The sequence below is a fragment of the Strix uralensis genome, chromosome 3 (genome assembly GCF_047716275.1).
Source record: "Strix uralensis isolate ZFMK-TIS-50842 chromosome 3, bStrUra1, whole genome shotgun sequence".
Taxonomy (NCBI): Eukaryota; Metazoa; Chordata; class Aves; order Strigiformes; family Strigidae; genus Strix; species Strix uralensis.
Window position 1 is genome coordinate 4,327,421 of NC_133974.1, and position 26,468 is coordinate 4,353,888.

The following is a 26,468-nucleotide window of genomic DNA, read 5'->3' on the forward strand; positions in this document are numbered from 1 at the left end:
AGCTGCTAATGTGACTGCTGACTCAGATGCAGGTGCTGGCACCAAAGCACTCCGATTTCTCCTGCTGTGATATCCAAGCATTTAGGTTTCCTGAACTTAGCAAGAACCAGGGCCTTCCTCAGCAAAGGAAACTTGTCTCTGGGGGCCATGGGTCATCCTCTAGGAGAGTGACAGCAACTTTTTATTTAACAATAACACTCTGCTGTGTGGCAGAGTGTCCCTGTGCACAGCTTGCCATGGGGCAGGAGTGCTGCTATCTCGCTCTTTGCATGAGTGGGGAACTAAGGCCAGGGGGTTTATCCAGGGTCACAAAGTAGGATCCTAAGCTCTGAACGTGAGCCCGGACAGGATCAGAAGACTGGGGGCCCAGTGCATTCCTCCTGGGTGTTTTAAGGGAGCTGGGAATGAAGAAAGGAAGATTAAGGAAAGCCATAGCAGAAGCTGGTACTCTTTTAGGAATAGTGACCATAAAGCAGGATAGTGGGAAAATGGGAAATACGGAATTAAAGTGGAACTCAGAACATCTGGAATCAGCAGCATCTTTGACATCAACTTCTGTACGGGCAAGTCTGACTCGCCCAGGTTAAGACAAGCTTCTTTAGCCTCCTACATTCCTACTGTCTACTTGTAAAAGGGAAAAGGAAGTCGTCATCAAGATTTCCTATCTCTCATCTGTTTAAAGCTTACGTAATTTAGAGCAAAGACTGTGCTATTATGTGTATGTACGCTACTGTAATACACACCAATAAAAAAGTCCGACTGGTGAATTCCCGTGCAAGGAGAGTGGATGGTGTTTAATACACCCCATCTGTGGTCTGAGGGATCCAAGGACTACTAGTGGGTCTCTTAAACAACACTCAGAAGCCCAGGCTTGTTGGCAGTAGGCTGAAATTTGCCACCTGAGTATCCACAAATTTGTGAAATATTCAGGGATTGAGATCAGACCACTCTCCAACACCACTTTCTACACTGCTTTGTCATCATATCCAGCGTTTGTTCTGCTGACTAACAGACACCCTGATGAAGCAATACCAGCTTGGATTTTTTCCTTCCTTCCACCCCATCTATTGGCTCTCAAGGGCCAAATATTTGATACAGGTGTGTTAGAAAGGATACTGATAAGGAACGAGTTTAGTGCTCATCACTTCATAGCTAGAGGAACTGTTTTGGATTGAGAATAGGTTTTACCTTCAGCCAGAACAAACCAAAGAACTATAGGATGAAGGATAAGCCATCACTGGGAACAGCTGCAGAATTTAAGATACAGCAGGTAGCTTAATGCCTTAAACTTCGGGCATATTCAGTTCTTTCTTTTTTTTTTTTCCAGGGCTGCTAAGGCTCCACTTCTCTCTCTGAAGTCAGCAGGAGCAGCAGGCAACATTGGGAAGTATTCTTCCCCTGACCTTGTCCCTGAGACTGTCTTCAACAGCTGCTTAACAGAAGAAAGAAACATCTCAGTTAGAGCTATTTGCTAATACTCTGCCTCTTAGCCCATGTTATCAGAGAGCTGCAAGGATAAGGCCAGATAAAGATTGCCACTGGGTAAAAGAACATCTTCTGAGGCAACTCACTGCTGCAATATCTGGTGCTTGAAGTAAAAATTTTTACCTTCTCTCACATTCTCTCCTCTGTGGCTGGTGACATGCGAAATGACTGAAACAAAATGCCTCATTCCTCTGACTTGGAAGCTCTTTTACTTTTTGCATTTAGCTTCACGTGCTTTGGATAGGCCAGTTCCCTCTTTTGCTAATAACCATTTCTGGCTTTTCATGCATCAAGGATGTGTGTGTAATATCAGATACTAACGGGCACGTACTAAATATGTTCCCTAAAACAGTATCACCAAGCAGTTTCTTCTCAGCATACCACAAGTCTCTATTTTTGTTCCCAGTTAAAAAAGTTAACAACAGCCCTCGGTTTCTGTTTTGGTATCTTCTCCCATTCCTCTCCAGTTTTTACTTCATGGAAACTTAAAACTTTGGCCTAACTCGTCTGGTGAAATCCCTGTCACTTATGGGGAGGCTGAGACGATCCCTCGCTCAGAAATGCATCTCTCTGCAGAGTTGGCTGCACGCCTGCTTGAACGGGAGCATTTTTTCCTAAGCCTGTCTGGGGAGCTAGCGTGGAAGGCTCTGCTTTCGTGGCACTGGAGGCCTCTCTGCGGCCACAGATGAAGACATCTCGCCCTCTGGTGGGTAAAAACCCAACAGCACGGAAGCCTTGGTCTGCATGTTGTGTCAAGAAATAATAATTAAAATTATTAGTGTGGTGGTAGTAGAAGGAAAAAGAGCTGATTTTTTAGAGGATTGAAATTCACGCCAAGTGTATATGCTGGGGGACGGGGTATGTACATGATCGCACGTGATCCTCTTGGTAAAGAGGGTTTAAACTAGTGATGTTTGGGCGAGCGTTACCAGCAGCCCTGTCACAGAGTGCTGGTCAGAGTCGATGAGCAGAGGGCCTGGAGTGATATAACAGAAAGAGATCACACAATCGACCCCGCTTAAACGGGGTCACCTCCGGTGTTTGCATGTAAGCAAGGAAGTGCCTAGAAGGCACCATTATGGAGAAATCCCCCAAAGCCTTTCTGGGAAATCGGTGTGCTGGGGTGCCTGTAGAGTAATGCAGGCGTGTGGCGAGTTAGAGATCTGTGTGCGGCTGCAGGGCTACCATCTTGCTGGGATCAGGAGGACATGGTGGGATGGCTCCCGTGGCTCAAGAGTTGTGACAGAGGGATAGAGGGTCTTTAAGAAGGACAGGTTGAGAAGATGGGGAGTTGCCCTTTGTGTGAGAGAACAGCTGGAGTGCATAGAGCTCTGCGTGGATGAGGAGCCAACTGAGAGCTTGTGAGTAAGGATTAAAGAGAAGACCAATACAGGTGACATTGTAGTGGGTGTCTGCTGTAGGCTCCCTAACCAGGAAGAACAAGGGGATGAGGTCTTCTGCAGGCAGATGGAGCGGTCTCTTTGTAGGCCCTGGTCCTCATGGGGGACTTCAGCCACCCTGGTATCTGCTGGATGGATAACAAGCAGGGCATAAGCAATCCAGGATGTTCCTAGAGTGCAGTGCTGATAACTTCCTCCTATAAGTGATAGAGGAGCCGACATGGAGAGGTGCTTTGCTGGACATCATACCAACAAGGGCTCAGTGGTGATGTGAAGGTCAAAGGCAGCCTTGGCTGCAGTGAGCAGGAGATGGTGGAGTTCAGGATCCTGAGGGGAGAGAGGAGGGTAAAAAGCAAGCTCAGGACCCTGGACTTCAGGAGAGCAGACTTTGGCCTCTTCAAAGACCTCTACCTGCTTCATAGAGTCCCATGGGATAAGGCCTGGGGAGGAGTGGGGCCCAAAAAAGCTGCCAGATATTCAAGGATCTCCTCCTCCAAGCTGAAGAGTGGTCCATCCCAATGAGCAAGAAGTTGGGCAAAAATGCCAGCTGGCCTGCGTGGATAAACGAGGAGCTCCTGGCAAAACTCAAACACAGAAGAAGCATACAGAGGGTGAAAGCAAGGACAAGGACAGGGAGGAATACCAGAACCTTATCCAGGGATAAGGTTAGGAAAGCCAATTGAATCTGACCAGGGATGTCAAAGACAACAAGAAGGGCTTCTATAGATTCACAGGTGACAAAATGAAGACTAGGGAAAATGCAGGCCCATTGCTCTGCAAGATGTGGGAGCTGGTTACACAGAACAGGAAAAAGGTTGACATACTGAATGTCTTCTTCACCTCTGTCTTTACTAGCAAGACCTTCAGGAATTCCAGGTCCCTGAGGCCAGGGGAAAAGGCTGGAGCAAGGAAAATGTACCTTGGTGGAAGAGGATCAGGTCAGGGAATATTTAAGCATGGGATGCACCCAGGAGTGCTGAAGGAATGAGCTGATGTCACTGCAGGGCTGGTGTCAGTGATCTGAATGATCACGGCAACTGGGAGAAGTGCCTGAGGACTGGAGGAAAGCAAATGCCACTGATGTCTTCAAAAAAGGCAAGAAGACCCCTGGAACTACAGACAGGTCAGCCTCACCTTGATCCCTGGGATAGTGATGAAGCAGCTAATCGTGGGAACCATTTCCAGGCACAGAAAGGACAAGAAAGTCATCAGGAGTAGTCAGCATGGCTTCACCTAGGGGAAGACACGCTTGACTGACTTGATAACCTTCTATAATAAAACTACTGGCTTGGCAGGAAAGGACAGTAATAGCTATTGTCTACCTTGACTTCAGTAAGGCTTTTGACAGTCTCCTGTAAGATCCTCACAGACAAGCTGTTGATGTATGGGCTGGATGAACAGACAGTGAGGTAGATTAAAAACTGACTGGGGGCCACTGAGAAGAATCTTTGCAGAAGAAGACCTGGACGTCCTGGTGCACACCAGGCGTAACATGAGCCAGCAACGTGCCCTTGTGGCAATGAAGGGGAATGGTATCCTGGGCTGCATTAGACCAAGCGTTGCCAGCAGGATGAGGGAGGTGATCCTTCCCCTCTACTCGGCACTGGTGAGGCCACACTTGGAGTCCTGTGTCCAGTTCTGGGCTCCCCAGTCCAAAAGAGACATGGACATACTGGAGAGTCCAACGAAGGGCCACCAAGATGGTGAAGGGACTAGAGCATCTCTCCTATGAGGAAAGGCTGAGGCAGGTGGGACTGTTTTGCCTGGAGAAGAGAAGGCTCAGGTGGGATCTTATCAATGTATATAAATACCTGAAGGGAGGGTGCAAAGAGGACGGAGCCAGGTTCTTTCCAGCGGTGCCCAGTGCCAGGACCAGAGGCCACGGGCACACACTGAAACACAGGAGGGTCCCTCTGAACATCAGGAAACACTTTTCTAGTGTGAGGGTGCCCAAGCACTGGCACAGGTTGCCCAGGGAGGTGGTGGAGTCTCCATCCTTGGAGATCATCAACAGCCATCTGGACACGGACCTGGGCAAGCGGCTGTGGGTCGCCCTGCTTGAGCTAGAGGATTGGACCAGATGACCTCCTGAGGTCCCTTCCAAACTCAACCAGTCTGTGATTCCGCACAGCTGTCAGCAAGAAGGACAGAAGCTCTAGCCTTGTTTCAGGCAGGCTCACATCTAAGAGACTGATATCCTTCTCTCTATCAATGGTTGTGTCTCTGTACTTAAATTCAAGCATATGCTGAAATGTTTTGCTTGATCAGGTACTTGTATTCCCAACTTGGCCACTGAAGCTGCACTGCCTTGGTGCCAGGCCACCAAATCACTAGATACCTCTGATAGAAATTCAGGAACACTGGACACCCAAGTACTTTTGTGGATGATGAACTTAAATCCCTCTCATCAGTGTCAGGGCAGCCATTCTGCACCTCCCTTGTGAAAAGCAAATGAAAATCAGTTACAATGAAACCTGCAAAGTGCTTTGAGATGCACAGATAAAACCACACCCGATTATTCATTACTGTTATAATTATTATTCACTCTAATATATCCACTGTATAATTATTAACCACCTTTCTTCCTAATGACTCATAACCTTCTGTACTTGTGCATTGGGGAATTTCACACCACACCAATCATTTTGCTTTTACAGATTATTTTTCACTAAGGTTTTTAAATAATGATCAGTACAGTACAAAGCTTAAAATATTATCAATGTTTTCAACAATACAAAGTCAGCAGATGGGAGTTGGGAAGGGGATGGTTAATACAGAACACTCATACCCTTCCCTGTTTCCCAGGGAAAAAATACAAATTCTTTTGTACTTCTGTTTAGTAACAAACAGTGCTTAAAAATAATCTTGTCAGTAAAAGATGTAAATTGCAAGGCACATGAGGAACCTGTCCTTGCCTTGTTACACAAATCACTAGGCATAAATATAAGTTTAAGGCACCTCTCTCCATCCTTCCCTTCTGCTCCGTACACCAAGCAAATCCTGTCAGTGGGTAGCAGCTGTTAAGAGCAACCATGGACCAGCAGACAGCGAAGAGGCTGCCTCTGAGCCTCAGGTTCCTTCAGGATGAATCCCAAAAAGGAATAGAATAAGGCACATTGGGATGAATTCTCAGTTGTTCTGTACAGATCCAGGTTGCAAGATCTGCAAAAATACTATCTCAGGACCAGAGATTCCTGGGGGAGGGGGCTAGGACCTCGGTCCCTTGAGGATCTCAGATGTGCCCAACCTTTGGTGGTCAGCTCTTCACCAAACCCTGCCATGGGGACACCCCTCCCAGCCATGCCTCCTTAGAGGAACACCGGGATGGAAGGAGGCATGCTCCAAGCAGTGAGCCCAAGGAGGTGGCCCTGAGAGGCTCTCAGACAAGCCAAGCAATTATCACAGCGGCACTTTTACCCTCTCTGGACCCAGCCCTGGTCTCCCCTAGATCAAGAGCAGGGCTTTCAGGAAGGCATCGGCAGCCACTTCCTAGTCCTGGCCTGGTTGAGGTGCAGCAGACTGCACGGCACGTGGAGTCTGCCCAGGTAGGCAGCCAGGTGCATAAGGCACAAGGATGAAGGAAAGAAATAAGCTGGTTGGAGGAAGAGGAGGAGGATGGAGACAGGGATGAAGAAAGCTCCAGTGTTGGTGAGCCCCTTGTGACACGAGGGTGCATCCTCACAGCAGCAGCGGTCTGTGTTGAAATTCCCTGCTTAATCAACCCATCATAGTAACCAGGAGGTCGGCTCCAGGTCTGAGTGCAGGGCCACAGGGGGACATGAGTGGTTTCACCTGAGGGGTAACGTGAGAATATGGAAAAACACCACCACTGTCACACAAGTGCTCCACGAGAAGTTTCACTACTGCTGCACCAGGGAGAAGATAGAAGACCAGAAATACTTTGGAAGGGCCATGTGGGCACCTCCTCTCCCTGTCCCTGAACCAGACAGCATTAATGTACTCCTCCTTTGACAAGAGCAGGACATGTTGTCTACTTTCAAACACTTAAAGAAGGAAATGCCTGGGTGATCCCTTCCTCTGGGACCAGTATAACTCTAGGTAGCAGCAGAGCAGGGTTTGCCACTAGCAGCAATGCCCACTCCCTCTCAGTTTTACCCCAGAAAGGAGCTCTGGACCAGCCTGGTTTACTCCCCTTCCTGCACAGGAGCCCAGATGCATCCATCCAGATCCACACTCAGTAGGTTATTCTGCTTTACCTACCACAAAAACAAGGCAAATTAACCTGTGAGAAGAAGCACTGCTCCCACTGGACATCCTTCCCCGAACTGGGAGGAGACCCACAAGCAAAGCCATGCAGACCATGGAGGGAGCAGTCCATCGGTGCAGCTTAGCAACTTGAGCAACCAGCTGCTGCACAAGGAGGAACTGCTGCTGGCCTCTGCTCCGGCCCTTCCCTGCAGGCAGCAGTGTTGTCCAAGTGAGCCGGCTGAAAGTTAAAACCAGTAGAATATTACTGACATTTTTTCAGTAGGACTGGTTTTCTGCTGGTCCATCTGGCACCAGCTCGCTCGGTGGTGAGATGAGCTTCTGTGCATGGGAAAAGGTACGATGAGGTGTAAGTGGGACCATCCCCACTTGCCACTCCCCTGAGGCAAATTTGTTGTTAGGTCATGGCATGGCTGTACTGTCAAAATACACCATAGGAAATGAAGTAATTAATTTCTAAGCTGGACTGGATGCAAACTAGGTGGCCTAGAGTGATGAAAAAAGGGTGGACTAGATGACCTCCCAAAGGTTTTCCCACAATTTCTTCTGTACTCAAAACTTACTTCCCTCCTGCTTTGTAGTTATTTTGTCAACAGGGCCGTGAGTTTCAAATTTGTCCACAAAACACAGGACACAGCAAAGCACCTATGAATAGATCTGTTTTCAGAGACACTGTTGTCTGGCGCACCTTGCTCCTCCAGCAGCACAGCACTGTTTCCTTCAGGCTAATCTTCACCCAACTAGGAGGCTCTGCAGATATAAAAGCCAAAAGCAAAGCCTTTCTGGATAATAAATCACATGCACGCACACATACACAAACACACACACATCTCAGTCGTTCAAAAACAGATCAAGTGCAGAAATCAGTGCTTGTCATGACAAATCATATCCCCAAGCCTACCCTCTGCCTGCTCAGAACCAGCAATCACAATTCATTTGCCCGCCCTTAGGTTCAGTGAGACAAATCTGTGGCTGGAATAATTCCATGGATTCCTTCGTTTCAGAAAAGATTTATACCTCCTAGGAATTTGCCAGATGTCAAGGCATTTGAGGCTGCAGGTCTTGCACAGTGTCTAGCCGGGAGGAGCCATACCAGGGTTTACTACGGAAAGCAAGCGGTGGGTCGAACAGTAGATATCGAGGCTGCACGGGACCGTATCTCTGCATTAGCTCTGAGCATCCTGTCCTGCAAGTGCTACCAACTTCAGTGCAACAGCGTGGTTCCATACCCGATATTCCCCCCGAGCAAGCACAGAGAGACTCATCTAGTGGGGGACACAGTAAACCAACCCTTGCTACACCTTGGACAGGAGTGACCCACAGACATTAAGTGTCCCTGACTACTATCTTTGTTACTCCACATAGGAATCACCAAGTCTGAAGGACAAACCCAGCCCAAGGTTGCATAGGACCCTAATGTTCTCACCCTTCTCCTGCCTTTTGCTGTTCTACCTTCATCTAGTGCTGATAAAAACGTGCCAGATTCACAGTCCCATTGGTCAGAGAAAAGCAAGCCTGCAGCTTCAAGGTCAGCTTTCCCATGAGGCCCACCAAGGACTGCTTGGTGTCCTGAAAAGCACCATTACGAGGGGAATAAAGACTACTTCACTTTCATACCCTTTTGGCCATGACCACCGTAGGGCTGTTGGAGGCCCAGGGCCCAGAGCCTTTCCCAGATCAGACAGGTCACACCCGAGTTACTCTACATGGCATGGACGGTGTTCGAGATCACTCAGGCTCCCTAGACAGATAATACAGTCAGTCGATGCAGGAATGCATGAACCTGTCACACAAGCAGCCAAAATTATGCACCCAGCATCAAAAGCATCTCCCCTCCTGGGGCCAGCGCCCTGAGTGCTGATGGCCTCAGGAGTGCTCAACCTCTGCCACTGCTACTGAGGAAGGCTCAAAACCATCTCCAACCTGGCCCAGGCCCAGCTCCTCAAAGGCAACCAAGCACTTAGAAAGGAAGTGAGGAGCCGCTGAAAACCTGTGTCGTAGGCTACCAAACAGCCATCCGCACTGCTGCTACCTTAGGTCAAATTCAAACTGCTGAGAAAGACCCCAGCTCCTGTTAGCAATCCTTGGGACAGCCTTACTCCTTGGTTTTGATGAGCAGCTCTGCTGCAGATGGTGCAGACACACAGAAAAGATGGAGCTGACCTAACATCCCCACCTGTGCTGGACCCACACCAGTCACTGGCAGACACAGGGCTCAGGTTCAAACCCAGTTTGTCCTAGAGGACCCCAGATCAGGCCTAAGTCTCCAAACATGCTTTGCCAAAGACACCTCAACAATCTGGTGTTGAGATATTTGACAAGGAGACCACAGAGAGAACCTGGTTTAGCCCAGCTGGAGCAGGAAAAGGATTATACCAGCCACTGTGCCACACGTGCCCTAGAAACGTAGACTCCTCCTGAAACCTTGCTACTGCCTTTGATAGTAACAGGTCTCCCATGGATAGCAGAGATGGCAAAACCCAGAGAGGTCATCACATCCAGCTGTGGTCCTCATGGTGCATTCTCCACTGTGTTGTAAGCCCTGGCAGACCCTTCTACAGTCTTACAGCCTTCAGGCTGCCCTCCCTGACATTCAGCAAGATATCACCCACAGGTTTACCAGAATGAACAAGAAACCTCTGCCTATTCCAGCATCCTTGGTTAAGTGACTTGTTCTGGCTTAAAACACTCCATGTCCACCTGGATGGCAAAAGGCAGTCCCTGCTGTGAAAATGCATCCAGCATGAAGTCTCCAGCCCTCCACCCAAGTCCAGGGTCCCTAAGGTTAGTCACAGCGTGTTAGGCAAATAAGACAGTTATGTCTCTAATATGTTATGCCCCTTTTCTTGATTTTCACCACCCCGGTGATGTCATGGCTGTCATGTTCCTGACTCTCAGGAGTCCTTTTTAGCCAGGCTGTCCTTGATCCTGCATCGCAGGATGTAAGCTGTGATGGCACTACAAGCCACAAGGCCAAAAAAAGAGATGCAGGAGAGATAAACAGAGAAAGGCCCATGTCTCTTCAGGAAAATCTCCTGCCTGTTCTTGTAATCCAAAAGAATGGCCTCCAGCTGTGACAGGGTGCAGATTGCCAGGAAGGTGTGGAAGATCTGGTGGGCATGGCCAACGATATCGCAGGAGCCAGGGAAGTACTTCTCAGGGACTGGGCAGGAGAAGAAATAAGCACTGATAAGGAAGAACAGTATCTGGTACGTGTGGTACCAAGCAGCATCTTCCTCACAGCCCCCCAGGTGACACACAACCACCCGGTGAGCCACAGGACTGATATCCAAGATGAACGCCAGGCCGGCTGGGATCACCTGGCACATCTTCCTCATGATGGGGTAAGGCCGTCGGTACCGGTATTTCGCGTAGCAGCAGCCGGCACAAGACAGCCAGCCACAGAAAGCAGCTGCTGGCAGGAAGAAAAGCCAGAACTTGTCATACCAGGCTTGGTCGGAGCTGTAGTAGAAATGAGCCAGGGCACTACCATACTGGTAGATACTGACTCCGACGTAGTCCACAAAGTAGAAGGTGTAGTGGTACAGCTCCGATTTGGACTGCAGAAGGTGGGCCAAGAGGCTGCAGGTCAGGTAGGTGACAGAGGAGAGGACAAAGATGAGCAAAGGCAAGGACCATGCGTCCACAGGTAACTGCTCAGCCTCCACAAACGTCTTGAATCTCAGCAGCACAGCCAGCGCTGCCAGGAGATGAGTCCATACATTGACCACCTCATTGTGCTTCTGGAAGAGGCTAAGGAAGTAGTACCGCCAGTCCTGGCCGATGGGACGGTACCCGGTGTGGATGTACGGCTCACGGAAGAGCTGCGGCACCTCGCACTCTTTGACCGTGCAAGGCATCTTGGGGAAGCCATCCTCCAGCAGCCTGGGCAGTCGGCTGAGATGCTGCCCGCTGAGGGACAGCGTGCTGATCCGCTCCAGGATGGCTGTCATCTCGCTGTGTGCAGCGGCTTGGAGCCCAGATTTGGGGTATGCCGTCTTCGTGCCCTGCAAGGAGGGGAGAAAGAAGAAATGTTAACGGTGATGCATCGGGGGAGAAGGGCGTGCTGCCATTTCTGGGTGGGATGACCATGGTGCTATTGAGACACTGGCTTTCTCTTAGGAGAAAGGGTTTTTTCTTGACTTGGCAGACCTAAACTCATCACGGAGAAGGATGGCACAGCCCTGTCCCTGTAGTTCAGCCTAGGTCAGATGGGCACAGCAGTGCCACAAGCCTGCCTTTCTTCCCCACTTCCTCGGGCGCTCAGCTTGGAGCACGTTTAGAAGTAGCCAGGAGCTGTCAATAAGGGGGTGCAAGAAGCAGTTAATGTCAAGAAAGCACTTGATGATTTGCAGAGTGGATTTTTCACCCCTTTCCCCAAAACAAACCGCTTAGGGACAAAATTGGGGTGTAATTACTCATCAAAGGGATAACCTGCCTTTCTGCACCTGAGTGAAGAGGGTCCCAGATGAACTGTGGAGGTTGCAAATAAGGTCGGCTTCCCTGCCACACAACTTGCCCATGGGCTGCACGCCTGGGGCTGCTGCAAGTGAGTGGGGCAGAGGGAGAAGGGGAGAAGTCCACGGTCCCAAACCTGCAGCCCTCCTCCCTCCATGTGTAAGAAGCAGCAGGACTGGGAGGTGATGGAGAAATGAGGGGCTCCACAGCAGAGCTGGCTGCGATTTGGGTATAGCATCAAAGCCTTGGGAACATCCACGGAGTCGTGCTGAGGGGCTGCCTGGATGCTCAGAGCAGCCAAACCCCACCGCTGGGCACTCCTCTGCCTGCTCTGCTCCTTGGCAACCTCCAGCGTGGCTAAGCTCTGGCTGGAAAGATTCAGATTCAGGGCACAGCAGGTTCCTAATGTCTGGAGACTACTTCACAGCACTGAATTAATGCCCAGTACCCTCTGTTTCCCTTTCACCCTAGATATTTCTCTTCTCTGCTGGTGTTTATGCCGCACAAAATAGAGAACTCATCACACAGATGACCATGCTTGAACTAAAACTGATGCTGATGGAGCCCCACCAGACTCTGCAGGGCTGTGGTTACTCCTGTGCAGCCAACACATACATGTCGGCAGGAGTGAGGCCTGACTCCTAAGCTTATATGCACCCAACCGGAGCTGCAGTGGATGGAAACGGCCAAAAATAAGTAAATACAAATAAGTATTTTGCCTGAGTGTGGGAAATGATGCATTTTTCTTCTGTTGCATCAAGATACCAGCTGCTGCCAGAGGTGAGACAGAGGAATAGTTTGCGTGGGCACATGATGGGAGACCCATGCCAGGGTGGCGATAGAGGACACGACAGTGTTAAACAGCAAGAGAGAGTGAAAGCAGGAGGTGGGACTTGTCAAACAGTCCCAGGGGAGACACCACAAAGAGCAAAGTCAGAGCAGACTCTGAACTAGGTTGCAAATCCCACTTCCTCTAGCAACCCAAAGCCTCTGATAACAGACAAAATATTTTCATGTTGCTTCCGTATTCTAGCAGATGGGAGTTGCCATAATTAAGTTACATTTTCTAGCCAATTCTGTCTCTCCCTGCACTTTCCAGGCTTTCTGCCTTAGCATCTCTCAGGGCTGGTTTTTTTTTTTTTTTTTTCCCTTGTTTGCCACAGGGCAATCTGGCTGATGAGTTTGATGGAGCTACATTACCAACAGAGGGCAAAATGGTCCCTGCAAATGGCATTTTAGTTTTACAGATGCATAACACAATATAGCACCCTTGCTGGGAGGTTTGATGTTGTGCACGTTCACAAAGACTTTGTTTCTCTCCTAAGTGTCTGCGGGGTGCAGATCTGTGATGGGACATGCAGTTCATTCAGCAGCTTGTGTATCCCTATAGGGATACATGCCAAAATTTAGAGAAGCAAGGCAAATTTTGACCCTGGGGTACTCCTATGAGGGGATGGTGTTCTAACGTACAGCCAGTCTGTTCTGACTCCTTGTAGCTGATGAAGAAAGGCTCATTCATCCAACTTACTCTAGGCCTCACCTTCAGCATAAGGCAAAGCCCAAGCAAGGAGACCATCCCCACCTATGCAGCACTGTAGTACTCACCCTCTATCGCCCTGTACCTCCTTTGGATGATTTGGCCAGAAACTGGCTGGAGACTGAGCACGTCAGGGTGGAAAGGACAGTCTATACTAAGACAGTGTTTGATTTCCTGGTCTAGATGCACAGACAAGAGCTCCCTTCCCACACCGACTGCATCTCCTTCACTACAGTGCCCAGACACCTGCTCTCTCCAGCTGATGATCTCCAGGCCTTATGCACAGGTTTGGCCCGTACAGAGGTGTGAGTACAGACTCTGAAGTACTTTATGTGTCCTACTCTCCTCTGCCCTGTGTGTTAACCTGTGTTTTACACCTCTCCCAGCAGTTGCTCAATATAACCCAAGTAAGAGGGCTTGGACCCCTGCTCACCATTTCCCAGCTTCCCTTTAACTAAGTATCGTTCAAGGATTTGGGCCCACTACAGGGGGCTCAGAGCTGAATCTTCATCCCCGTTCATCCCAGCAGGATACTGGAAAACCCTCCAGAAAGATCTTTAGGCCCTGATGTTGGAGATGGGGATCATGGTGGCAAGGCACAAGGAGAAGGGGCATACTGAAGCTCCCCACCTCTTGGAGGAGACAGACTAATGCTAGCGTGGACCCCAGGACATCAGGAACTGAAACCCAGCTCAGATACGGCACAGACCGGGCAGGTGAGCTGCACAGGAGCAGGATTGGAGCGCTCATCTCCTGCAGAGAGGCAGCAATACGCAGAAACCTGCCTGTAAAGAGCAAAGGCAACCAGAAGACACGCAGGCAGACGGCAGTCAAGCCTGGGCATACGGACGCATGCCAATGCGAGGGGCACATCGCCCCTTCCACCATCCACAGCCCGCCTGCTTTGCATGCTGACAAGGATATGGGGTAGACAGACAGCTTCTGTACCGGGCACAGGCTGGCTCTGGCTTGTGTGGTGTGAGCTGGCGCCAGGATTTCGCCGTGGTCCCTCATCCTGACAGCTCAGTGTATAGAGCAAGCATCGCCTTTGAGCAGAGGTAGGGAGAGGTTAGATGCTGCAGATCTCCCTGACAGCAGCAGACAGGAGAGATTCTTCCAGGCAGGCTTTCATAGCTGGAAAATGCCAGTTTTTAACAGGCCAAGGGAGGGTCAGAGATTTTCAAAATAATAGTCCAAAATCACAAGAAACACATCTGATACTCAGATAAACAGCGCTAAATCAGGAACCTGGTAGACTGCTTATTTTAAACCGAACTTGTGACATTAACGAGTGAGAACAAGTTGGCAATTTCCAGTGATCATGTGATGGACAAAGCGACAAGCAATTAACGTTAGAAAAGAGAGAGAAAGAAAAAAAAAACCACCAACCCAGAAACCCAAGGTCAGCACCGCCTGTTTCACTTTCACAGAGCCCCTATTCTTTCCCCTTCACGGGGGCGTAGGAGCGGCTGAAAGCCACATTCATCGGCAGGGTGTCTCGTTGAGATTCTGTCCTCACCCCCCATCTCTGGGGGATTCAGTTATTTTGGCTGCTCCCAATTAACGGCAACCAAGTATCGTTTGTTCGGGGAGGGAGCTGCAAGGCGAGAAGGAGGGAGTGGATGATGGCCAGGCTGTATCATTACAGTCACAATAAGAACCGCGGCACAGGAGGAGAACGATCCCGTTCCAATTTTTCTCTCCCTTTTGAAGAGAGTAATTGGAAACCTGAGCTTTTCCCAGCTCTTTTGCTTTTTGGTCACAGTCTGATGGAGGGGTTTGAATGAGAAAATTTCCTACAGAGTACAGCTGATTTTCCCACCGGTCTGGCCTCAGCGTTAACTGTCTGGGACTGAGGCTGTACCAATGTGATGTATTTGCTTGCAGAATAGTATCCAGGCATCAGAGGTCAACACAGCCTTCCAGAAAGGCAGTAATTCCTGGTAAACAAAGCAGAGAGGACCAGGAGACTCAACTGTGGGGAAGTCTTTAATAAATGCATTGCATTTAACCTAGAAAAAAAGAAAAAGTGGTGGTGGACAGCGTGAAAATAACAGCAGTGATCGTGCAGCAGTGGGCAACAGGCCAGTTTTGAAAACTGCAGGTGATTAATTCCTGAATTCCTCTCTTCTGGGAGTTGAGCAAAAGTCCCTGGAGGGAGTCCAGGTCATTTTGAAGCCTGGGGTTTTATTCTGACCCCTTCCTACATGGGGTTAACTTCAGCATCGCAGCTCCTACAGCACCAGGAATGCAGAGAGCGGCTCAGCTCACCTCTCCAGGGCTGGGAGAGGCTGCACCCAGCCCAGATGCAGTGGGTAAGGCCCATCCCAAAGCCTGCTGCCTGCAGGCTGGTCCTCCCTGAGCTCAAATGTCTCTTCCTAAAACTAAACCACTTACAGAAAGGGCTCAGGGCAAACTCTGAAAGACCAGTTTGGGAGCAGAGTGCCAGCTCCTCCATCCCATTCTGCCTGGTGTTTTGGAAAGGCTCCCCAAGAGATGAGAAACTAAGAGACCACGAACCAGCTCAAGCAGCAATTCCTGTGTAATCTTGATATTACTTGCTCCCTTCTCCTGCCATCCATTCAGATGCTAATCTTCCTCCTAACTGCAACAGACATACACAACGCTCAGATCCCCTCTGCAGGGACTTACTGGGATATCGCAGAGATCAGAAACTGGAAGAGGTGGCATTTGATGGTTTGTGTGAGGGATGAGCCCTGCCCGAGCAGGCAGCAGGGTATGAGGGTATGATCTACACTCCAGCATCAAAGAAGTGGAAAACCCCAGAACCAGAGAGGGCCCAGATGCTTGGGACTTCTGTAACTTGGGCTTACACCTCCCCATCAATTAAATGGGGATACCATGAGAACCAGATATTGTGCTCTTAATGCACCACAGTAATGCACCAGGCAGTGCTGGGACTACTCAGTGCACTGCACAGAATATTTTATTTCCCTTGACACGCTTGCACACCCGGTTACAGCTACATCAGCGCAATGGGTGTGTTACAAGCGCTCATCCAACAGAGACCTTCACAGGTTAGTATGCTCTGGAAGGTAAAGGTGATGTGATTTACTGGAGACGTTGAAGGGCAAGCCTTAAAATAACCTTATCTGTTTAAGAAAAAGGGTCAAAGTAACCTTGTGGAAAATTTCAAATAAAAGAAACTGGCTCAAATTCTACCTTTCTGTATACACATATACACACACAGAGCACATTGCTGAAGCAGGGTTTGTCCAAGCATGTATTAATCAGGAAACGAACGTCTCGTGATGCTGGCAGATGAGCCATTAAAGCCAGTGGGAGATGGCAGGATCCCCCATGGAAGCCATGGCGGTGTCAGCTCCCCCACAATTTCTGGCCTGGAAGCAAGCTGGGCCAGCAGCCAGCTCAGCCGTGCTGAGCAGCAAGTGCCTCTTGACATGGGTTCGGCGTTGCCTGCGCGCTGGGACGGGTCCAGGGGATGAGAGCAGCGGAGCTGGCGCAATGAATGCTGTGCTTGGAGGGGAGAGAGCAAAACAAAGCTGCTGGCAAACACCGTGTCCCTGCAGTAAAGCTGAGGAGGTCCACAGCATCCCACCAAGAAGGGGGAGCCCCCGAGGTCACAGAATCATTCAGGTTGGAAAAGACCCCTGGGATCATCGAGTCCAACCATCAGCCCTACTCTACAAAGTTCTCCCCTACACCACATCCCCCAACAGCTCATCCAAACGGCCCTTAAACACACCCAGGGATGGGGACTCCACCCCCTCCCTGGGCAGCCTATTCCACTCTCTGACCACTCTTTCTGGGAAAATTTTTTTCCTAATGTCCAGTCTGAACCTCCCCTGTTGGAGTTTAAAGCCATTTAAAGGTCCTGCAGTTTTGGGGGGAGCGAAGTGGGGCAGTGGAAATCCAAAGTTAGGAAACTGAAGACAAAGCTGCTGGCTTTACTGCAAGAGCCCAAACCTTGAGCTAGACATCATCCAACCCTTAGTTCTGAGGGCAGCTGGGATGGCTTTGATGCTCCCATGCTGCAACACCCTTGCAGTGGGTGGCCAGACACAAACTGTCTGCCAGCAACAACTCCTGTTGCTAACTCCCAAAACACGCCAGGGAACGGTGTGGGTCACCATGGCACATTTCTGATTTGCTGTTGTAAACACAGCTGCATTTTCTTCATGCGTAACCATGGTTAAAACTTGGTGGTGCTGCTGATAACACAGCCAATACACTCAATGTGTGAAAAAAGAAACCCATCTGCAGCACTAGGCAGATGCAAAAATGTTAATATTCATTATTTCTACCCACAGACCCTGCCTGAGAACTATCTCCTCTAGCAAATCCATTCCTTCCTTATCAAAAGTTGCACAAGACCAAGGTAATATTCCACAGCTTTTCTTCCTGATCTCACTAAACCTTTGCTGATCTGCTCCCCACTTTCTTTTCCTACACACAATAACACAGCCCCCATCAGTTTGGGGCTCAATTCTGGGTGGGTGTGAGATCCCTGTGGGGAAGCACCCACGCTTACAAGCTTTGAGTACACCAGTAATCGCACGAGACCAGGACACAGTCCCAATCCATAACCTGTTAGCATCAGGTTGCTGAAGTGTTAGCGCACTCCCAGGCACGGTTTTGGTCCAGTCACCCACACTGGTCCCTGCCTGCTGTATTCAAGTCGTGCAGGGATCACTGATGGAGTGGGTCGACTGATGCCAAAGCTGGAATTGTGCCAGAGAACTGCCTGGGGTTTCCCCCCCCCCCACCATTGACTGAAAAAGCAGCCTGGATTTGTTGCAGCTGCATCCCGCTTTCACCTCCTGAATTTCCTCCTTCCTTAAATTTTTCCTTCCTTACCGTGGGATATGGTATCCTTCCCTTTCATCCCCAAGTAGCTGCCTGCACACCCTGTGAGCACAGTGTTTCTGAAGCCAGTTTGCCTATGTAAGAGGTCACTGCCATAAGCTTTTCCTAAAGCCACAGGACCAGCACTAACAGATGGGACAAGTCTTTCAGCACAGCTCTGCTGGAGATGGGAACTCCTACTAGCACAAGGAAACCTCAACAAGGCAGCAAATCCCTCCCTGCTCAGATCTATCCGCTGATGGGACAGCCCAGGAACCCGCTGCCCGCAGGCAGAGCAACCAAACCAAACTGGCCGCGCACTGTTTGGGGATCCGGGCCTTTGCCAAAAGATCTCCCGGAGCCTACGGGCTGAGGCTGCTCAGCTTTGCTGTCGTCCACAAAAGCCTCTTGCACAAAAACATTTTTTTTAAGGTTGTGGATTTTAGAGCTTCAGTCATTAGAAAAAAATGTATATAAATCATGCGCACCACCAGTGCTGCGGGCAGAGAGCAGGCTGCTGGGAGAGACTGCAGCTCTGTGCCAACCCCCTGGAGCTGCGAGCTCTCCTCTTCCCTGCACTAAAAGTCTTTGTCCCCATCTGGGACCTCTTCCCATTTAACCCCGTGGCCTCTCCCAGCGAGGTTCTAGGTTTGCAATGACAGCAGTGCCGCCCTTCCAGGGGCTATGAAGCCCCGAGCAAGGGCCAGCGAGGGCCAGATGGCAGATTCCCCCCCAAACAAGGGACACGGGCTATGCTGCAACCACATGCTTAAAGCCCTACTCAATCCCAAGGATTTCCTGGGGGGGGGGTGGGGGGGGGAGGTAAAAGCAACTGGGAGCAAGCTTCCACTTGCTACTGCCTGTGCCTGAAGGACGGAGGACATAAGGTATGGCCACATATGTACAGCTGCAGACCAAACGCGCAGCCTCCAAAAGCCTTCCTGGGAATTTATTCCCCTGGAGAAATTTCTTTAGCATAAATGGATACTGCAATTAAAGGGCCGCGGGCCTGACCCCAGGAGCGAGGGTTATCATGTACGCTGGCAGCTAAAAATTAAGCTGGTGCATGACTCAAGACGTGCAAGTAGCTGCAAAGCGCACGCACGTGACCGATGATGGCAGCTCCCCTGTCCTCAGCCTCTTGCCTGCGCCGCCGGCACGTCGCTGCCACCAGCCATCCCTCCCTGCGCCCGGAGGGACACAACCCTCAGCCAGGGGCTCCAGCCGCAGCTTCAGCGTAAATAAATAAAAGCAATAATGCCCAGAAAACAGAAAATCCTGCAGCGAGCAGGACTGTTAACCCACACCTGTATCGGCTGAGCGGGAGGAAATGTGTAACAGCTTGTGGTTTGGCCTGATGAGCCCGTGGGTTTCTAGGAATTGTTTGCAACACCTACCACCCCCTCTGCTCCCCGATGCAAAGGCAGGAGCATGGTCTGTGGGTGTAATTCAGGGCTGCGCAACCCCTCCTGGCTCCGGCAGAGAGCAAAACCAGACTTCAGACCCACTGGATTTCCCTCTTGCGCACTGCATACATGCTTCGTCCTTTTTCATCACCTTTTCATGACTTCACTCTTCTCAATGCCAGGGTGGCATCGCACCCTTCCTCATCCTAACCCCCCTGTGGCCGGCAATCCCCCCGACTAACCTCACCTAAAGCACACCAGGGCATTCCCAGCCCCAAAACGATGCTCCTGCAGCATCCGACAACACCCATCTCCATCCCGCGGCGCAGTGAAGAGCTGTGTGCTCCAGCCGAAGCAGCCTGGGGATGAACCTCTGGAGCTGCACAGTCATTAAACCAGCAGCAGGTGCAGGAACACTGGTCCTGCGTGCCCAGCACCAGTTGATCTGCGGCACTTCCCATCCCAGCACAGCTACCGGGAGGCTCCGAACCCAACTCCATTCATTCCGGAGATGCAACGGTTTGATGCTGAGCGAACGGCTGTTAAATGTTTACCCAAACTTATATATATATATTTTTTTTTTTTTTGGTTGATGAAAAACAGAACAGTTCAAGACTGACTGCAATTTTTTTTTTCCCAGAAAGAAGGTGAGATGCTCACGGTGTTTTGAGGAAAAACCCAGATGGGAAATTGAGGGAATATGACCAAAAATCCCCAAAGTGTCCTGGAGAAGACGAGCAGGGACCAACCCTTCATCGACCCGTTCAAGACAGAAGCTGGGGCGCGTCAAGTGAGACGGGCAGGTTGCAGCTTCAGAGCGACCAAAGGGCGCTGGTTCTTCACCCAGCTCCTGGCTAAACTGTGCTGTGCTCCTCGCCGTGGCCTCCAGAAACACCTCGAGGGACAAAGTCACACAAGGACAATCCACCCGCCGCTATTAAAAACAAACACGGAGGAAACCCATTGCCCACCTCTCTCCTTCAGGAAGCCCTTGTGAGGTCATGGGGGCTGGTGGGGAGGGGGAGAATTTATGGCAAAAGTCCATTTGTCCCCACGCACCCCTCCCCACGCTCTCCCCACCGGTGCCCACCCGGCCGCAGGACCGACCGTGGCTCGACGGACCTCGGTTGTGGGTGGGTGTGTGGGGGGGGCGGAAATCACGCATCCCCCTGCACCTCCAGGTTCACGCGTTTCACCCGCGCCCTGCAGGGTGGCCGCAGGCGTTGGGGTGTTCCCCTTGCCCCGACCCCTACGTGACCCACCCCTCCGCGGGGAAGGATGCTCCTGCCGCGGCGGGTGGGGTACAGGGAGCTGCGGTACCCACGGGGGAGGGGACGGGACGGGACGGGGGGACGGGGATAAACACACCCGTGCCGGATCCCAGCGGGGACCCTTGGCGGGGTGTCCCCGCGGGGGGGGGGACCGGCGGCTGCTCCCGCGTTCACTCACCCACCGCCCGCGATCTCCCGCCGCCACCGACTCCCGCGGCCGCCGCCTCCGGCAGCGCCGCCGCCACCCGGCGCCCCCCCCCACCCCCGGCCCCCCCCTCCTCCCATCCGCGCATGCGCGTCCCGCCCCGGGGTGGCCCCCGCGGCCCGAGCCGAGCCGAGCTGAGCCGAGCTTAGCCGAGCTCGGCCTAAGCAGCGTGAGCTGGAGAAAGTGGGGTTTAAACTCGTGGGAGAGCCCACGGCCGGTCACCACCCTGGTGGTGGGTGGAGAAGGGGGAACTCAAAGGGAGGCACCGGGAGAGGGACGTAAAGTCACTGCAGGGCGGGTGGGGTGGGAAGGGACCTCCAGAGGCGACCAGGGACAAGCCAGAACTGGTTGCCCAGGACCGTGTCCCAATGGGTTTTGAAGATCTCCAGGGATGGAGATCACATGGATGGAGATTCATGGATGGTGATTCAACCTTCAAAGTAGAAAAGGCAGGACCAGAGGCCACGGGCACACACTGAAACACAGGAGGGTCCCTCTGAACATCATGAAACACTTTTCTAGTGTGAGGGTGCCCAAGCACTGGCACAGGTTGCCCAGGGAGGTGGTGGAGTCTCCATCCTTGGAGATCTTCAACATCTGGGTGGCTCTGCTTGAGCTGGGGGTTGGACTGATGAAACTCCTGAGGTCCCTTCCCACCCCAATCATCCTCTGATTCCGAGCTCCGGAGCTGCACAATGCAGCAGAGCAGCCCGGTGTGTAGTGCTTGCCGGAGGTCCTGGTTTGCAGCTGTGACTGTTAGGACAGTGGTGTCAAAGAAAAAAATTCCTATTCCTGAGAGCTATTTTTATGTAGACCCCAAGCTGACACTGATGGAGGCCAACATGAGGAAAATAGGAGGAAAAATAAAAGTGCTGCTGCCGACTGCCCAGTTCCTGGGCTCACATTTGGGACAAAACCCCTGATTTTGCTGCTGTGGACATGCAAGCATGGAGGAGAGGATGATTTTCCCCAGGATTTGCAGCCTAAAGACAGTACGGCCTTGAGCCAACCACTAGGTTTATGCCATAAAAACAGCATGAAAATTTTTGGGCTCCAGAAAAGAGGGATTTGCACCTGAATGCTCTTTCAGGAGTGGTGTCTGGGCCCTTGAACTATGCCTGAGAAATGTCTGGGAGAGGCTTATGCAGCCTGGACCGAACTGTGTCAAAACCATGACGATCAGTTCAGCTGTAAAGTCACCACAGTCCCATGAGTGGGTTAATTTATGAATGCAGGGTACCTGTTTCCCCTCCTCTGTCTCTGTGTCAGCTTGTTTATGCGGGTTTTGCTTCTCCAGTCTGTCAGGAGTGTTATTTTTTGACGAGTTTACAAGGGGAACAAAAGGACCGCTTGTTCTGCAGGGAGAGGATGGCAGGAGAGGCAGCTCAGGAGCAAGACTTTCTGGCTCTGATAAGATCACTCCAGCCTGGGTGAAGGTTCAGCACATCCCAGCACCCATCTGCCAGCATGTGGGAGAGCCAGCGCTCCCAAAGTGAGGAGGGGAAACATCCAGGGTGAAGAAGGTGGGCAGGGGACCGCCATTTTTCCCTGTCATCTCACTCAAGGATGTGGATGGGATACGATCGGCAGCTCCCAACCCCCTCAGTGACACCTTGCACTCATTTTCCACCCCTCTAAAATTTCTCCTCCTGTAAGGTCCATAATACTACTTTGTCACCGTCTTCCATTCCTTAAATTGGGAGGGGATTCTCCCCCTCTACTCTGCTCTTGTGAGACCCCCCCTGCAGTGCTGGGTCCAGCTCTGGGTGCACCAACATCAGAAGGACACGGACCTGCTCAAGCGGGTCCAGAGGAGGCCACAAAGATGCTCAGGAGGCTGGAGCACCTCCCCTGTGAGGACAGGCTGAGAGAAGTTGGGGGGGTTCAGCTGGAGAAGAGAAGGCTCCGGGGAGACCTTAGAGCAGCCTCCCAGGACTGAAAGGGGCTACAGGAAAGGGGGGAGGGACTCTTGATCGGGGGTATAGGGATAGGACAAGGAGTAATGGCTTTGAACTGAACGAGGGTAGGTTTAGATTAGATGTAAGGAAGAAATTCTTCCCTGTGAGGGTGGTGAGGCCCTGGCACAGGTTGCCCAGAGAAGCTGTGGCTGCCCCCTCCCTGGAAGGGTTCAAGACCAGGTTGGACGGGGCTTTGGGCAACCTGGGCTAGTGGAAGGTGTCCCTGCCCATGGCAGGGGGGTTGGAACTGGATGATCTTTCAGGTCCCTTCCAACCCAAACCATTCTATTATTCTGTGATTCTATGCTTCTATGTTGTATATTTGGGTGGGGAATTAAGGTGTGCAGGATATGTTTGAGGGCACAAAGCCTGCTTGGATCATATCAGATGACTGTGAAGGGTAGAGAGAGCACAGCCTGGTACAACCTAGTCTTAACTGCCTGCTGGGAGCAACCTCCTGGGCAAACACAACCACACCTGGGTTTTGCCTTGAAGGGACCTGGGTGATTCATTTCAGGGTGTAAAATGTCAAAGCCAGGGAGTAACAGGGACTGCAGCACGGCAGGATGAGTCTGAGATGAACAACAGAGCACAGCTTGGCAGGTACCGCTAACCTGAGAGCAGGTCATGGAGTTAGCAATCAAAAAGGTCTCTCTGTGCAGCATCCACCAAGTTTAGCGTGCAAACCAAGCTGTCAGCACCGACCCAGGAGAGGAGTTTTTCCTGCACAGAGCTGCCCTTCACCATCCTCAAGTCTGCCTCAGGGTGTGCCATGAACATAAATGGGAGAAAAACCTTTCATCAGAACAGAAAAGAAGGGCAGGTGACCCTGCATCATTGCAATGTTGCAGCAGGGATGTCCCACCCCACCATCCCCTTCTGCTTGGGTTGTATTTTTCTTCCCACCTTGGCTCCAGCCTTGCTGTGGTCATTGCCAGCACTCAGCTGAGTGTTTCCACTTCTCCCACGTGAGCAGTGATAGAAAGACGGATGGAAGAGGAAAAGCCATGCCGTGTCCTCCATCTCACAGCCATGGAGCAACCCTGGAGACTTCACAGAATCACAGAATCATAGAATGGTTTGGGATGGAAGGGACCTCAAGGATTATCCAGTTCCACCCCCCTGCCACAGGCAGGGACACCTTCCACTAGCCCAGGTTGCCCAAAGCCCCATCCAACCTGGCCTTGAACCCTGCCAGGGAGAGGGCAGCCACAGCTTCCCTGGACAACCTGTGCCAGGGCCTCACCACCCTCACAGGGAAGAATTTCTTCCTTACATCTCATCTAAATCTACCCTCTTTCAGTTTAAAACTATTACCCCTTGTCCTGTCACTGCACTCCCTGATAAAAAGCCCCTCCCCATCTTTCCTGTAGCCCCTTTAAGTCCTGGGAGGCCGCTCTAAGGTCTCCCCGGAGCCTTCTCTTCTCCAGCTGAACACCCCCAACTCTCTCAGCCTGTCCTCCTCTGCTCGAGCAGGTCTGTGTCCTTCTGATGTTGGTGCCCCCAGAGCTGGACACAGCACTGCAGGGGGGGATCTCATGAGAGCAGAGTAGAGGGGGAGAATCCCCTCCCTCGACCTGCTGGCCACGTGCACCCTCCCTGTCATGCAACACAAACCCTGTTCTTGCAGGCTGCAAACTAGTTGCCCCATTATATTGGGCACTTTGAATTATCACCCAAAAAGAGGAGCTTGTTTTGAGGATTGGGGCCACTGTTCACCACGACGTATCCAAACACACCATGTGCTGCTCTGGAGGAATGTAGCAGCTTTGCACCAAAGACAACAGATATTCAAAACACCCAATGAGATTCAGAAAGCAGGATGAGTCACCTTTTCCCTGTATTTGCTTGTAATAAAGAATATTGACCTGTTGTTATCATAACTGGGTAAAAAAAGGCTTTTTCTGCACCCTGCATTCCTGTCTGTTGAACTCCTTTCCACTGGGCAAGAATTGATGCTCATGGTTTGGTAAGTTTTAGAAAAGATTGTGCAGATGTGTGATACTAAGCATGGCAAAATTGACAGTTTTGGAGAAGATATAAACCTTCCTGCTTTAAAACAAAATCTCCAGCTAACAGGGCTCAGGAGGGCAAATTTTTTGTGATCCATAACTTTTATGCAGGGTTTTTTTTTTTTTAATCTTCCTCGGTAATAACACACACTGGCGAGTTTCAGGATGCTGAGTTACATGAATCCTTTGCCATTGTTTTGAATTTTTATATGCTTTTTTAAACTAATAATTCAGAAAAAAACAGCCCCAAAAGCCCTCGCTTACGAAGTCCAGCCCCTTCAATCAGAGAGGAGCACTTAATACAGTTCACTTTGCCACCTTCAGCTGCTGCCCCCATGTTGCACAAGGGGTATGTGGCAATTTGGGGTCAGGACTTTCCTGCCTCTTCATGGTTTTTTACGGAGGAGAGAGCCCATCATGACAGTCAGATGATGATTGCTGATGTGGCTTATATGAATTGCTGTAGCTTCCCATCTTCCAAAGCTGGACATCGCTTGCTGAAGTGACCCGTGGATCCTGCCCTGTGGCTGCAAGTGTGACCTGGAGATCCCGATGCAGAAGTGATGATGCTTTGCGTAGAGATGGGTCATTTCCAGGCTTGGGGGTGGAGAAAATGAGGGGGGGGGGGGGGAGGGAAAAAAAAGGAACCAGCTGTCACTGTCTTTAGTAACAGCCAGAACTCATGAGAGCAGATGAGCAGACCGAAATAGCAGCACCAAACCTCAGGCGATCTGTATCTGGGCCCTTCGGACCTCCCTGGAAACGTGGTCGGGTTGGCACATTACGCAGACACGCTCCCGGTCGCGCTTTCCAGGGCTTTGTTGATTCAGCCACTCCTCTGGTTTCATTTGCCGGGGGAATTAATTTTTCATTGTGCTTGGAGGCATGGCCTGTGTGGGTTTGTTTTGTTTTTTTTATTAATCGCTGTCTTTTTCTTCTGTACAGTAGGAGAAGAGAATGAATCACCCGCAGGATCTGGGGTAGCTGTGCATCAGAACCGGGACTGCAACAAGATTTTATGCTCCCATCGCTGTGCTAAGACCATGCTAGTGGCATCTGGGAGGAAAAGCAGACCCGTATATGCCAGGCTCCTGCTCTGGGAAGCAAGAAGGTGGCTACGATCCATCCTAACGTGCTGAAGGTCAGAGTCTTAACTTCTTACCCACTTACTGTGCTCTCCTGGTGAGATAACAGCAGCTCCCCGTGCATTTAAGTAAAGAAATTCCATTCATATGCACTGATAGTTGTTTTCCGTGTTTTTTTTCTCTGGATCTAGAAAAAAAAAAGAGCTAGATCAGTTTAAAGATTTACCAGAGTGCGTGGGAATAGCAAATACTTCAAAAAATTTATGTCAGAAATGCCTGAGCTGGGTGCAGATGTGATTGGGTGAAATTCTCCAGCCTGTGTTAGGGAAAAGGTCAGATTAGAGGATTAAGAAGGGTTCCTTCAGCGTTATATGTCATCCACATGTGGTCCTGAACGGTGAGTCAGGATGACTCTCCTCTTGAGAGAGCAAATTCCCTGGTTGGGGTTCAGCTCCTGCAACTGCAGCTGCAGGACACACCAGCAAGAACAAACCCCTTTTATCCCTTGGAAAACTTAAAATTTACACTGATAAAAACGTCTCATAGCTGGTCTCGCTTCTCCACCTTGTTTCAATTATAAAAAGTGATCTTTTTCAA

At 50.8% G+C, this 26,468-nt stretch overlaps 1 protein-coding gene across 3 annotated transcripts; it reads right to left on the bottom strand.

Moving 5' to 3' along the window:
• Positions 1 to 5,400: 5,400 nt before the first annotated feature.
• On the bottom strand, positions 5,401 to 20,872 carry PAQR8 (progestin and adipoQ receptor family member 8). Of its 3 annotated transcripts, none has more exons than XM_074861355.1 (2): positions 20,790 to 20,872; positions 5,401 to 11,119 (listed from the first exon to the last, which is right to left on the bottom strand). In XM_074861355.1, exon 2 carries the CDS (start codon positions 11,063 to 11,065, stop codon positions 10,007 to 10,009), a length of 1,059 nt encoding a protein of 352 aa, XP_074717456.1. In that variant the 5' UTR covers positions 11,066 to 11,119; positions 20,790 to 20,872; the 3' UTR covers positions 5,401 to 10,006. The 3 variants fall into 3 exon arrangements, with proteins under 3 accessions (XP_074717456.1, XP_074717458.1, XP_074717457.1); XM_074861357.1 differs by having other exon boundaries at positions 20,709 to 20,796; XM_074861356.1 differs by lacking the exon at positions 20,790 to 20,872 and adding an exon at positions 19,588 to 19,607.
• Positions 20,873 to 26,468: the final 5,596 nt, after the last annotated feature.